The following is a 14,130-nucleotide window of genomic DNA, read 5'->3' as shown; positions in this document are numbered from 1 at the left end:
TCGGCATTAAGGATATAGAAACGAACAGCCCATGATAAGTCCTGTCCTCACAGGGCTTTCTCTTTCTGTTTCTTCTTTTTGTATCCGACTTATTTCACTCTGCTTCACATCCTCAAGGTCACCATGTTGTAGCGTGTGTTAGGCGCTCTTTCTCTTTCAAGGCTAGGTAACCATCCATTGCGTGGCTGTGACATGTTCCTCTGACGGCTGTTGGGTTGCTTCTGCCTCTTGCCTCCTGTGAATAACGCTGCCCTGACTGTGGTGCTGAAAAGAGCCTTTCTCCTGAGGACAGACAGTGCTCCCCTTCCACCATTCTGGCTAGAACTTAGTCCGGGGTCTGCACTGCGCTTCTAGGGAGGCTGGGGAATGCGGTCTTTCTTCTGGAGAGTTCACTTGCGGCCCCAGGCTGCCTCCTGGGGACCCTGAGGGAGTCCCTCGGGCTTACAGTCCATGGGAAAGGCGGATGGGCTCCGAGGGGCCGGTGGGCTGTGGGCAGTGATGCGTGTCTCTCTCCAGCAATGCTGTGACTGCTGTGGCCTAGGACTCCGTGTGCGGGCCGAGGGCCACTCATGTGAGTCTAACCCCAACCTGGGCTACCCCTGCAACCACGTCATGCTCTCCTGCTGTGAAGGGGAAGACCCCCTCATTGTGCCCGAGGTGCGCCGGCCCCCAGAGCCCGAAGCCATTCCACGGAGAGGTGAGTGAGGGGCAGAGATAGCCGTTGGGGCTTCCAGCTAAGGCTGGGTGTCCTCTTGTTTTCTGGGGGACCCTGGGGTCTATTGTCACCTGTGGCTGAAGTCCAGGCTCTGCTCTGGCTGGAGTTCTGTGGCCTCCGATGGTGGCCTCTGCCCTGTTACTTCTGAGACGGTGGTCTCATCCAGCTAAGTACGTACGATCCGCTCCACCCCCCAAAACGCCAGCTTCCGGCCACCCTTCCCCTCCTCACTCCCCTGCCCTCCCATGTCCACCAGCACCTCCACACATCTTCCTCTTTTACTCTTCTACCCATTTCGTGCTCTTCCAGCCACTCTTCTACCTATTTCCTGCTCACTGGCATGTCCTCCTTACCCTGGTTCATTTCTCCACCCATTCATCCTGCTACACTGTCTATTCCCGTACCCTCATCTGGCCATTCACACGTCCTTCCTTCTGTTCGTGTATCTATCCAGCCACCCATTCATCCACCCGTCCACTCACCCAGCCACTTACCCTTCTGCCCGTCCATCTGTCTGTCCATCCATCCATCCGTCCGTCCTTTATCTGTCTGTTCATGTATTCACCCACCCAGCCAGCAGAAACCTTTCACTTATTCATTTACCTTCATCCATCTGCCCTCTATCCTTGTCAGCTAGGCCATCCCGTGTCTTCAGGGTACAGGACAGAACCAGTACAGAGAATGCATTCAGAAACTGTGCCCCACCCACCTGATCAGCCCCTTCCGGGATAGCACTGTCGTTCTCCCTGAATCTTCAGCGCTTGGCCCTTTAAGTCACTAGCAAATGACTGATGAATGATGGGTTTGTTTGATGGCCTCCCCTTCACCACCATGAGCCCTTTGAGGGCTCCATGGACCTGTGTCCTCTTCCTCTGTGCCCCTGCCCAGGGCCTGCCCCCACACTACCATTGACTGTGTGCACGGGAGCTTGGGTGACGGTGCAGAGCCTGGAGCCGGAGCCGTCTCAGACCTTCCAGCCTTCTGTGTCTCCGGGGTCTCCTCTTTCCTCTGACTTCCATGTGCTATGGTCCCTCTGATAGCCACCATGTCCACTTCTGTCACCCTAGCCAGGGATGTCAACAGGACTTGTGACTGTTAGCCTTCTTCGTGCCTGTGAGCCAGCAGGAGCCTGATGAGGATGTCCCAGGGAACCCACAAGGACTCTGCTAAGAGGGACTGGGCAGCCTTACCAGGCTAGCGTGGACACAGATCCGCATCCAGTCCTAGGAAATACCACTTGCCGGGGTTGGCTGTAGGGGCCTGGTTGAACGGGGCTGTGAAGGTCTGGTTAGTACCCAGAAGGGTTAGGTTCAAGGTCAAGTTTGGGAGGAAGTTTGGCCTTGAGAGTAACAGGGTGGGGAAAGGGCCAGCCAGGGTCCAGAGTAAGAAGTGCATGTTCCTCTTGTCCAGTGGAGAACTGGTGGATAACCTAGGTCTCAGGAGACACAGATGGTAGAGTCAAACTGACCTGGGTTCCCATCCTGCTCAGGTGACCTTGGGCAAATCATTTTGCTCCTCTGAGCCTCAGTTTCCCTTCTGCCAGGAGCATTGTATGAAGAGCATGCTGGTGAGGGCGGGCTGAGTGTGAACCCTAGAAATGCTGCCTAGCCTGTGGCATGCTCGGCAGAGTCCTGAGCCCAGACCTGTCTGCTGCCTACCTGTAGTGCCTGATCTCTGGGCTGGACTACCAGCTGCCACAGCCCTGTCTGCATGCACTGGGCCAGGGCTGATTGGCCCGGAGCACAGTGTAAACATGCTCAATATGAAACATGTTTCTTAGACGTGACCTCATGGCAGTTGGTTTCTTGGATGGCTTGGCTGCCTGGGGCCAGAGAGCAAGGCTAAAGGCCCGTGCCTATTGGGGACATGGAGGCCTGTGGGTTCTGTTCCCTATTCTGCTACTGGCATATGAAGAGCCTTCAAGGCAGCTCAGCCCCAGGAGCCTTCTCTGCCACTCCCACCTGCTCCCCACTGCAGAGGGGACAGGAGAGACCAAGCACTGCCCAAGGGGACATGGCTGCGGAGGGCCCAAGTGAGAGTTCAGATCCCCATCTGACAGAACACATGTTTGGGTCCTTTCTGTTGCTAGGGATGGGCCTCCCAGATGTCACTGAGATCAAGGATCTGGATCCAGTTCAACACTTCAGCCAAAACTTTCTGGGGACTGTTATGGGCCTGGTCCTGTCATACTGCAGGCAATAAAGACTTGGATGTGGCTCTGATGGGTTTATTCTTCTTGCTAGAGGTCTGTTTCTTTGTCCATCCATCCATCCATCATTCACTCACCCCTCCTTCACCATCTGTCATCATCATCATGCATCCATGCTTTGTCCATCTGCACTATCTTAGCTGGGCACACAGAAGATCCTCAGGAGGACCTACACTGATTTCCCAGGGGCCTATAGTGTCAGCCACCTGCTAGGGCCAACCTGTGTTCCATCACGAGGACTCACCCCCAGTCTGGTTGCAGAAGCAGAGCTGGCGAACCGGGAGGCCCTATCCCTGGGCACAGAAACTGAGCTGCCCAACAGCCTGCCTGGCGATGACCAGGATGAGTGCCTGCTCCTCCCAGGAGAGCTGTGCCAGCATCTCTGCATCAATACCGTGGGTTCCTACCACTGTGCCTGCTTTCCTGGCTTCTCACTGCAGGATGATGGCCGCACCTGCCGCCCAGGTAAGGGCCCAGACGGCTGGGGCAGGGCCTGACCTTGCCCATGGAACGTGGTGTTCCTGGGATGGGCACAAGGCTCCTTCTCCACCTGTCACCCTACACATTGGAACCCATGGGAACTGGAGGCCCCTAGTAAGGGGATTTGTAAGGCCACTTGGACAGATTGAAACTGTCTGCTCCATCTGACGCTCCATTTGCATGGGCGGCCCCAGCGCCCCACCCTAGATCCCAGTGCAGGGCCAGGACCCAGACCACAGAGCCTCCCAGCAACCCAACTCAAGCTATGTCCCCAGTACTGGGCCTGAGGTGGTCAGGCTTCAATAGGAAGCCTCGAAGCCTGCCTCAGTCCCTGGTCTGGGGAGCTTTCTGCCTGTCGGCTCTCCAAGAATAGACACATTTTTAGTCTAAAAACTCACTCCCCTCCTTCCTCTCCTCCTCTGCCTTAAATAGCTGTGAGATCCATCTTGCCTGGGGTACGTTGCTTTCTGAGCCTCAGTTTCCTCTCCTGTGAAATGACTAGGAGAAGATTAAACAAGGCAGTCTCTGTCCAATGCCTGGTATGGTGCCCTGGTTGTGAGAAGAGCCTGAGGCCAGGCTGAAGGCATGAGCTGCCCCTTCCCGTCCCCCTTGCCCCTGACAGACGGTGACCCCCCAAAGCCAGAGGCCGCAGAGGAGTCTGCACCGAAACCAGATTCCTCCCAGCTGGCCTCCAACACCATCCTGCTACCAGTGCCACAACCTAACACCTGCAAAGGTAACCTGGGCCATGGAGTGGATCTGGGCCGTGCAGGGGGCAAGCTCCCCAGTGCCAGGCATGCGCAAGATGGTCTCTTGCCAAAGGGGGGTTTCTGCTTTGGAGCTTTGGTTGGTCTCGCCTGTCTGAGGTCCGGAGTTGAGAGTGAAGCTGAGGAGGTGAGAGTGGGTAGGGGTAGAGCATCGGGCCAGGATGTGACCCTAAGCAAGTCAGTTAGTGACTTTTTGCCTCAGGTCCTATAATACGGAAAGAATAGAATCCTTGCTTGAAAAACTGTCTTGGAGACTGTTGTGGTACTGTGTGGAAAGTTCTCTTTGTTCTTCCTCTCTTCCCCTCTTCTTGTTCCTTCTATCTCCACATCCTTCCTCTCCTTCCTTCCCTGTCTTCTCTGTCCCCTCCTCTCTGGCAGCATCATGACGCCAGGGAGGGGTTTGGTATCTGAGTGCCGGTGGTGATGGGAGATCCCAAACATCGTCCCCAGTACCACCCGGCGTACGAACCCGTTTACCAGGGGACCTCGTGGAGAGGACCGGAGTTGGGATTCCCTGGCTCCCAGGCCCTCCTTGAGCTGGAGGTGACAAGCCCGGTGGTCTCTGATCTGTTTGGTTTTTCCTCAGACAACGGGCCCTGTAAGCAGGTGTGCAGCGTCATTGGGGACACAGCCATGTGCTCCTGCTTTCCTGGCTATGCCATCATGGCGGATGGTGTGTCCTGTGAAGGTGAGTACACCCAGGGCCGCTCTCCTATGCACACCTGAGCTGGCCTGTGGCAGGGGCCCCAGAGTGAGGACGGGGCAAACGGCATGAGATGAGGGTGTTTTGGAGGTGAAACTCTCTGACTTAGTAAGGGAGTAGGTCTGGCTGCTCTGACGGGAGCCCCAGATGGAGAAGCTGAAATAGCTCTTATCTTTCCTGTCACCATGCCCAGGTGTGTGCATGCCATCCAGGTGTTGGCACAGGTGTGTGCCTGCTGTCCAGGTGTAGGCACAGGTGTGCACACGATGTCCGGTGTATGCATAGGTATGCACATGCTGTCCAGGTGTAAGCACAGGTGTGCACCTACCATCCAGGTGTATGCACAGGTGTGTACCTGACGTCCAGGTGTAGGCAGAGGTGCGTGCCTGCCATCCACGTTATGCACAGGTGTGTACCTGACGTCCAGGTGTAGGCACAGGTGTGTGCTTGCCGTCCAGGTGTGCTCACTGGCTGGCCAGGGCTTCAGGCCTCTTCCACCTTGTTCTGCCATTCTCTAGAGCAGTGCTTCTCAAACTTCAGCATGCCACAGAGTCACCTGGAGGCCTGGTAACAGCACAGATCCCGAGAATTACACAGAGTCCCCAGAGACCGTCACCCAGTAGGACTGGGTGGGTTCTGAGAGTTTGTGTTTCTGGACAAGGTCACTGGACAGCACTCTGATGAGCCTGGTCTGCTTTGCCGAGGTTGGATTGTGACCTCCTTGTCCTTTTTCCAGCCATGTGCAGAGAAAGAGAAGGAGGGGAATACGTGCTCCCCATTGTTGTAATGCAGGACTCAGAGGTGATGCTTGTCACCCCCCTACTTGTCTCTCGGGGAGTTGGAGCCCCAGTTGGATGGCATGTGCTCAGTTCTGTTATGGAAACCAAAGAAGGGGCAGTGGATCTTGGTAACTCTGCATTCACCAAAGGGCCAAAGAGAGACCAAAATCATGTCCTGCTAGGACCAGGACCGGTGGGACTCTGGAAGACAAGGACCGCCTGGTGTGAAACGGGGGCATTGGAACTGGCACCTACTGGGGTGCTCCCCACAGTGAATGACACCTTGAGAGTAACCCAAGAGATCTCGAGATGACACCTCTTCATGTCTGGAGGCAGTACAAGCAGGGAGCTTGGAGATAGTCCAGGAAATGCTTTCTTTAGTTCAGGGTCAAGTTTAGGAGATGTGACTTTGGTGGGTGTCCACCAGTGCCCATGTCCCTGTCAGAAGCTAAAACCTCACAACTAGCCCTTTGGTGTTGAGACTATTCTGATGTCGATGAAAACCATCCATGTGCCCAGAGAGGGCAGGAGGCTGGTCCAGGGTGCACAGCATTGGCAGTGACTGGCAGACCTTTCTCCCAGGTGGTGGGGAGCAGATCTCAGGTGGATTCTGGGTTTCCGTCCCAATCCCTCAGGGTCCTGAAGACGTGAGGAATGCATCTCTCCTGGGTCAGGACTCCTTTGGTCCCTGTCAGGCCTCAGGCCAGTGTCCGTGCCTGTCCCGGCCTCTGCAGGACCCCTGGCAGTAAAAGCTGCAGGGTCAAGGCCAGATGTTGTAGATGGCATTCTAAGGGGGCAGCCCGCCTGGCGGGGAGAGCCTGCTGGGCTCCACCCTGTTTAAAATAATCAAATAAGAGTTACCAACCATGAAAACCCAAGAATTTTTTTTTTTTTTAATGACCAGATTTATGGTTCTCATCAAACTTCTGCCCACAAGGGGTTCACAGTCCTGGTCTCCCCATACACAGAGCACAGGGCCCAAAGTGCCCCAATGAGCTCCCCTTGTCCCCCAACCCCTTTTCCTATATGTGTCACCAGCTTGGTCCACTAGGCACTTAAGTTCCAAACCCCTGCCATTGTGTGGCTCCCTTGGCTGCTGTGGAGGTGGAAAGTCTCCAGAGCTGGTTGGGAGACAGCCTCTACCTACTACCCCCCCACAGTGCTGTGTGCTCATGGGCAAGCTGCCTAGCCTTTCTGAGCCTCACCTTGCAACCTGTCCTCACTGGGGTTCTGGCTCTGAAGGCCTTTTTGACCGTACAATCTCAGACTTGGGCCCAAAGTCCAGGGGGAGGACTAATGCTCTAGGAGGCCCTGGGCGGGTCCTTGCCCCTATCTGGGTCTCAGTTTCCCCTTTCTGTCATGGAAAGCTCCGTGACAGGCCATATCCCTCTAACGGCCCTTCTGTTTTTCCTCCTGCGGCCGTCACTAGACCAAGACGAGTGCCTGATGGGCACTCATGATTGTAGCCTGCGACAGTTCTGTGTGAACACCTTGGGATCCTTCTACTGTGTCAGCCACACGGTGCTCTGTGCCGAGGGCTTTATCCTCAACATGCACAGGAAATGCGTGGGTAAGCGAGAGCACCCGCCTGCCACCACCGTCACGGCTCTCTGCTCTGCACCACGCCACGCCGCCACACCGTGGCCACATGCTAAAGGGCCTGCCCTTTGCATATGAGCTCTCAGCACCGCCGGCACCCCCCTTCCCCTGCTCCATGTCATGCCCTACGTGTCCTGGTGTCCTGTCCTGCTGCTTCACCGACGCCCCTGGGAGGCTGCTTTACCTAGGGACATGCGTGCCCAAGAGTCAGAAAACAAATTCATGTGTGATGTGACTGGGTCATTGGAACAAGGAGACCCCATGTGCAGGCAGCAGGATGGAGTCCATGGGGTCTGGAGGTAGAGAGGCCCGAGTTTGAAGCAGGACCCCCCAGGAGCTCTGTGGCCTTGGACAATGTCTAGACCTCAGTTGCATTACCTGTAAAAAAGAAGGCATTGATCCTCCTTTGGAGATGATGGGACATGTGTGCAGCCTAGCACAGAGCTGGGGGCACAGTGAGCACTTGATATCAGCTGCTCCCTTGGGCAGGTGCCACTAGAATCCCCTCCAGAGGTGAATGGATGGAGTTGGGGTTGGGCAGACCTCGCACCTCAACTCAGTGTTCATTTGCTGTGTGACACTGAGCAGAGGTGCTCCCTCTCTGATCCTGTTTTCCTCGCCTCTAACTTTGGGGCCAGAGAACGGGGCAAGGGCTGTTACCCATCGGTACCCAGCTCCTGGCCTGAGCGTGGATATGGTCGGTGCTCCAAATGGTCCTTCCCTCCTGCCTCTTGGTGTATGTGTGGGCCAGGGGCTGGGGCTTCAGATGTGCCCCTGGGGGCAGTGAGGAGAGCAGACTTGATGCTCTCCCATGGCTCAGGGGTCTGATGTTTTCATGGAGGAAACATGATGGCCCTTAACACAGAGTTAGACCCAAAGCAGTAGGGACTTGGGGCAGATGGTTGGAAATGCTCCAGCAGAGACACAAGCAAAGGGAGAGGTCGCTCTCACTTGTGGTATCGGGACATACTCTCGTAGAAGGTGGCATTTGCACTGGTCTCTGAGGATGGATGGGACTTGGGACTCGGGAAGAGCATGCAGGGTGGAAGGGACAGCTTGAATAAAAGCACGGAGATAGACGCAGTGCAGAGTGTGTCCAGAGCACGCGATCAGAGCCCCGTCTGTCTTCTCTGTGCTTGGGGACCATGTCCAGCCCGGACATGTTCTCTTCCTCACCCTCTGCCGCTGGGCAGATGGGCCCACGGCACTGGGCTGAGGGGCGGCTGCAGACATGTTTGCCCCTGGCCTCCTGCTGATGGCACAACATGCACCCTTCCGAACCCGCTTCTCAGTGGCTGGGCATCTCTTCCTGTCTGGGTCATGTCTGTGTGTGGATGTCTGGGAAGGTGGATCCTGCCCGGGCCTGCAAGCACCCTTCACAGGGTGCCCTGGTCATGCCCGGGGGTGTGGGCTCCCCCAGTGGCCTGGACAGAAGACCTCATACTAGAAGGGGTCATTGGGGTGCCAGAAAACAGATTCTGGGATTAAAAGAGCAAAGGTATATTTCATTCAGCAAAATTTATGAGCTCATATTCTCGTTCTTTCCTGTCTCCCTCCTTGTTCATTCTGCCCTGACGCCCCAGTGTCCCCTTCCTTCCTCCAGCTCCATTGACATGCTCACTTTAGCATCTGTTGCAAGTGTTCTCCCCATCTCTCATGCTCAGACGAGTACCGATGTCTTCTGCAGTTCATCTGTTAGCTCCAGGCTCAGCTGTGAAGCCCGGCTGGTGTGATGGGAGACCCACACCGGGGTGAAGCGTGTGCCCTCTGCGGCCCGACTGCCTGGATTCAAATCTTGGCTCTGCTGCTTTCTAGTTGCAAGAGCTCAAACGAGTCCATTAACCTCTCAGCCTCAGTTTCCCAGTCTGTGAAATGACATCACACCCGCCTTTGACATCACGGAGATTGAGTTAGTCCACTTAAAGAATAGTACTTGAAAAAAAAAAAAAAAAAAGAATAGTATTTGATGTCATTGTTATGACTTAACAAATGGGTTACACTGAGGCAGCCTGCATAGGTAGTGAGCTCCCCATCACTGAAGGTGTGTAAGCTGAAGTGGGATAGGGTGGAGCCAAGTCCAAAAGACTTCTAATGGATGAGTGACTTCTGCAGTTTGTCGTTTGTGCCCTGCCCTTTGAGGACCACCTTGGCCCCTGGGAAAAGTGTTCCAGGTGAGCTTTTCCACTAGATGATGGGAAGGAAGGGCCCATCCTGCAGCAGTGTGGAAAGGGCCAGCTCTGGGTTGGGTGTCTGGGTTCCCTTCTTGCTGCTGCCATGTGCAGGCTGTGTGATTTCGGTACGGTCATGTCACTTAGTTTGTGAAACTGCATCTGTAAACCACCAGACCCCTAGCAAACCTCAGTGTCAGCTGCTATTCTTTATTACCGTGGGTCCTCCCAGGCTACAGAGGCTGTGGACTTGTTGGCCCTTCTGGGGTTGTGGGAACATCTCTCCTATAACCCCATCCTGGGAATCAGAAGTCTTTATGTTGCTCAGCCAAGCCTTCCCAGGAAACTGCTGGCCCGAAGCTCTCCCTTTCCCACCTCCCAAACTCCTCCATCTCCAGAGTCAGGGTGAGCCTGGACTGCGTGCCGGTTGGTCACCTGTGAATTCGGGAGGGTGTCTTCCCCGAAGCCCTGTACCCCACGTCTCCACCTGGTCTCCATCATCCTCATAGGCACAGCTCCGGGGTCTCTGCTCCTGAGAAGCAGCTCTGATGGGCCGGGGCTCCGAGACTGCAGCTTTTCTCCGCAGCATCTCTACTTTCCCTGTCCTTTCCCCATGCCGGGAGGGCAGTTCCTGAAGGGTGGGCACTGTGGCTGACACCCCTGCTTGGCCAGCTGGGCCAGGCACAGAATAGGTGCTGGGGAATGTGTGTCCAAGGGATGCCAGGTGGGGTGAGGAAGTGGCCAGCATGGAGCTGGCCATTCGCTCATACTCATCCTTAGCACCAGGCCTGGGGCGAGCTCTGGTGAATTCTCCAGTTCTCCTGCCCTCCCTTCTGTCACTTTTGGGGGGTTCTCCCCTTCCCAGTTGCTCATCCCAAGTTGGCTCTTGGCCTCTTCTCTCTGTGCTCTGTCCCCCCAGGGGACCTCAGCCACTGACCTCTTCCCATTTAGTGTTCCCACCTAGACCTCTCCCAGGAACTCCCGTGCATGCCTGGTCCCTCTGGACACTCAAACTTCACGCGTCCACAGGCTTCCCAGCCAGCCTCATCGCAGCCGTCCCCATCCCAGGCTGGCACCCCTGCCTGTCCAGCCACTCAGCCAGGAAGCTCTGTGCACCTCCTAGCTCCTCTTTCTTGCTCACCTCTCAGGGGATCCTGTCTGCTCTACTTTCACAGCATTTCCAGAACTGGCTTGCTGCTCCTCCCCTGCATGGGTGGTGATCCGAGCCTTGTCAAACATCTCCTGTTCTAACAGCCTCCATGCTAACTCCTAGAGAATTATTCCAGCCAGGGGACCCTGTTACAGATGAGTCCAACCACTTCTGTCCTCTGCTGGAAGCTTCTATGGCTCCCACCTCCACCTGCATCCACGAACACACTCTTCTCTTCTCTCCCCTGCAATGGCACCTTCTCCTGGCCAGTTCTGAGTCGGCCTGGCCGGCTCCCCGCTCAGGACGCCGGCACCCACTGTCCCCTCTGCTGGGATACCTGCGTGACTCATTCCATCAGCCCTTCACATGCTGGCTCGAATGGCCTGCCTGAGGATCCCCCCCGGACCTCCCTGCTGCTCCCTCTGTTTCTCACCCCCTTCACCCTGCTCTGGCTTTTCCACTGCACTTATGACCACCACTCTCCCTACCTGTTGCTTGTTTATTTATCTGCCGGGGCCCCTAGTAGCGATCTGTCTTGTTCACCGTCAGATGTACCCAGGGCTGAGAACCATGCTCGTGGGCACAGCAGATGCTTGATAAATCTTTGTTGAATGAATGGCTGCATAGACAGGTGGACAGCAACTGCATGTGGCTCTCTGGGTGGCAAGGACCTTGAGGCCTTGAGGGTAGGGCTGGCTGTGTGGGCCCCGAGGTCCTGGCACCCCTCGCCCCGCCAGCCCCTGCCACTCCCACCCCCGCCCCAGTACCTAATGGCTGCGCTCTCCCTGCAGACATCAACGAGTGTGTGGCGGACCTGCACACGTGCAGCCGGGGCGAGCACTGCGTGAACACCGTAGGTTCCTTCCGCTGCTACAAGGCTCTCACCTGTGAGCCTGGCTACTCCCTCCAGGATGGAGAGTGCGAAGGTGAGGAGGGCCCTGAGGTGGGCCGCTGGAGCCCCCGCCCCTGATGGGCCCTGCCTCTTGCTCCTCCCCATCCCTCCCTCTCCCCGCCCCTGTCCCCTCCCTCACCCCGCCTACCATCATACCGTGACCTATCCTGTCCTGCCCCCACCCCACCCCTTGACCCGCCCCTGCCTGCTCAGAGCCTTCTCCCTCTGGCAAGCTCCAAGCACTTGGGTTTCTTGCCAAGCACTTGGGCAGAGCAGGGCATCTGAGGCTGGTGGGGGGAGGCCAGAGTGTGCTTCCGGCTTTGCTACGTTTGCTGGCATCTGGGGGGTCAAGTTATTCCCTCACCATGCCTTGGTTCCCCTGTCTCCACACTGCGGTGAAGCTCTGCAGAGCAATCATATATGTGCCTTTCACTGGAAAATTCTAGCCTCCTAAGAAGAGGGAAAATTTTCATGAAACCATTTCAACAGATGCTTCCTGGGCTGCTTTTGATGTGCCTGGCAGTGTTTTGGATGGTGGGCTACGGGCTGGGGTGTGGTGTCCTTGTCCTTGAGCTCCTGATGAGGGAGAACAAGCAAACCTGGAGGGCAGGAGTGGCAGTGGGCTGGGTGTTACTTTAGGTGGGGCGCCAAAGAGGCCCTCCTTGGAGGTGAGATCCCAGGAATCCAGATCTGCAGGATGAGAAATTCTGGGAGGGGCTCCAGGCAGAGGGAACTGCAAAAGGGAGGGCCTCTGGGGAGAAGAGAGATCTTGGCATGGTTGAAGACCAGAAAGTCTCGGGTATGAGCAGGCTGAGAGTGTGCAAGGAGGACAGGGTTGGCAGGCCCCATCCGGGAAGACGCTTGGAGTCTTCACTTTCTTAACTAAAAATATCCAGAATAATGTCACTGAAGAGGTAAGCCCTACAGACGTGCTGGAAGCTGGATGAGAAGTGGCCCAGAGGTTGAGCGTGAGCTCAGGGAGGTGGATTAGCAAGCCCTACTTGGGGCCCTGAGCTGGGCGTGGAGGGAGCTGGGAGGAGAGGCGAGCCCTGTCCCCTTTGCACACATGTGTGCACACACAGACCTGGGGCCAGCCCCCTCCTGAGGACCCTGCCGGGATGGGGGGCGCCAGCTCTATGGACCTGTCCCACGCCCTCTGCCCCTCTGTCATCAGGGACAGGCCACCACCTCCTTAGACCAGAGTGGCTGCCTCCTCAGGCATTGTCTCTGGACGGGGGCCACAACTGGTCCATAGTTGGGTGCTTGGAACCCAGCACAGGGCCTCGCAGAGGCCGGGCTGCTGTGAAACAGTGGTGGAAGCCTTGAAAACCGACAGGGGAGGGATGGAGGGAAGGACAGGTGGAAGGACTGCAGACAGACTCACATGCCTTGGTCTGGCAGTCAGCTCTGCCGTGGACTCTCCATGTGTCACCTTTCTGCCTCCTGCCTCTGTTTCCCCGTCTGTCGGAAAGGCCAGGTGTGCAGCTGCAGGAGCCTGAGGGAAGGTGCAGGGCCTGCACTTTGTAAACTGTGGGGTACTGCACAGAGGTCAGGGGCCATCAGGGACTTGCTCTGTGCCACAGAGCAGGTAGGGGACAGCGGTGCCTTCTGGATCCGGCAGCCTCCAACCTCCGTGCCACCTCCTGAGAAGGCTGGACACAGGCCCCTGGGGACTTGGGCCCTTGTCCTCATTTCTACCTGCCCTGGGAGCCCAGAAGCTGGAGAAGGCTCTGGCCTGTGCCCTGAGCCGTCAACCATGTTCGTGCCTCCATCCCCCCAGTTTAAGATGGCGTTTGTCGTGGTCCCTACTTCCTGGGGTCGTTGGGAGCATTAGGTAAAGACAGTCATGTCAGGGTGCTGGGGACAGTGCTAGTACTGCAGAGGAGCTGAGGCGCTGTGGCAACGGCATCATGCTACTGGCCCAGGTCCCAGCAGTGATGTGCTCTGCCACTCCCCCCCCCACCAATGATGGAGGAGACCAGCCCACTGGCCCCTGACATCCTGTCTCTGTGTGGCAGACATAGACGAGTGTGAGCTGGGCACGCACAACTGCCAGGCGGGCTTCATGTGCCAGAATACCAAGGGCTCATTCTACTGCCAGGCACGCCAGCGCTGCATGGAGGGCTTCCTGCAGGACCCCGAGGGCAACTGCGTGGGTGAGCGGGCTCTGCAGGGGCTGTGGCAGGGGGGTGGGTGTGGGGTGGTGGTGGGGCTCCGGGAGGGCTGGTCAGGGCCTGGCCCCGGGAGGCACTTGTGAAACAGAACTCTTGCTCTCCTGAGCTGCTTGACCCTGGCTGAGTCCCTGCTCTTGTGGCCTCAGTTTACCCTTCTATGGGATCAGACCACATGAATGTGCATCAGAGGTTTCTAACTAGCTAGCAGTAAGGAATATTTTTCTCTCTTGACATGGCGCGCACACACACACACACACAGAGCTAGAACAGAGAGTCCACAAAATGTTATCCTACTGCACATGATACTTGCTGACATTTCTGTTTGTAAAAGAACATTAGTGGGACCTAGGGGTCAATCTCATGCTGCACTCAAGGGGCAAAGACCTGCTGTTTGCAGATGGTGGCCTAGTTGTCCTCAGGTGGTCTGAGATCTCACACTCTCCCCACCTTTCTTCACCTCTGTCCCCACGCTGCTGGCCTGCAGCCTCCCCTTC

At 56.6% G+C, this 14,130-nt stretch overlaps 1 protein-coding gene across 5 annotated transcripts in view; it reads left to right on the top strand.

The window, feature by feature from the left end:
- FBLN2 (fibulin 2) overlaps nt 1-14,130 on the top strand; it is an 84,687-nt gene that overhangs the window by 57,497 nt on the left and 13,060 nt on the right. For 3 of the 5 annotated variants that reach the window (XM_059161862.1, XM_059161864.1, XM_059161861.1), the window contains 7 exons: nt 517-697; nt 3,186-3,389; nt 4,027-4,140; nt 4,758-4,859; nt 7,083-7,223; nt 11,362-11,496; nt 13,481-13,618. In XM_059161862.1, the coding sequence (XP_059017845.1) occupies nt 517-697; nt 3,186-3,389; nt 4,027-4,140; nt 4,758-4,859; nt 7,083-7,223; nt 11,362-11,496; nt 13,481-13,618 (1,015 nt within the window). The remainder of the gene's footprint in view (nt 1-516; nt 698-3,185; nt 3,390-4,026; nt 4,141-4,757; nt 4,860-7,082; nt 7,224-11,361; nt 11,497-13,480; nt 13,619-14,130) is intronic. The other 2 variants (XM_059161863.1, XM_059161865.1) reach the window with 1 other exon arrangement.

The sequence above is a fragment of the Mustela lutreola genome, chromosome 2 (assembly GCF_030435805.1).
Source record: "Mustela lutreola isolate mMusLut2 chromosome 2, mMusLut2.pri, whole genome shotgun sequence".
In the NCBI taxonomy this organism is placed as follows: Eukaryota; Metazoa; Chordata; class Mammalia; order Carnivora; family Mustelidae; genus Mustela; species Mustela lutreola.
This window is presented reverse-complemented; position numbering and strand designations above follow the sequence as displayed.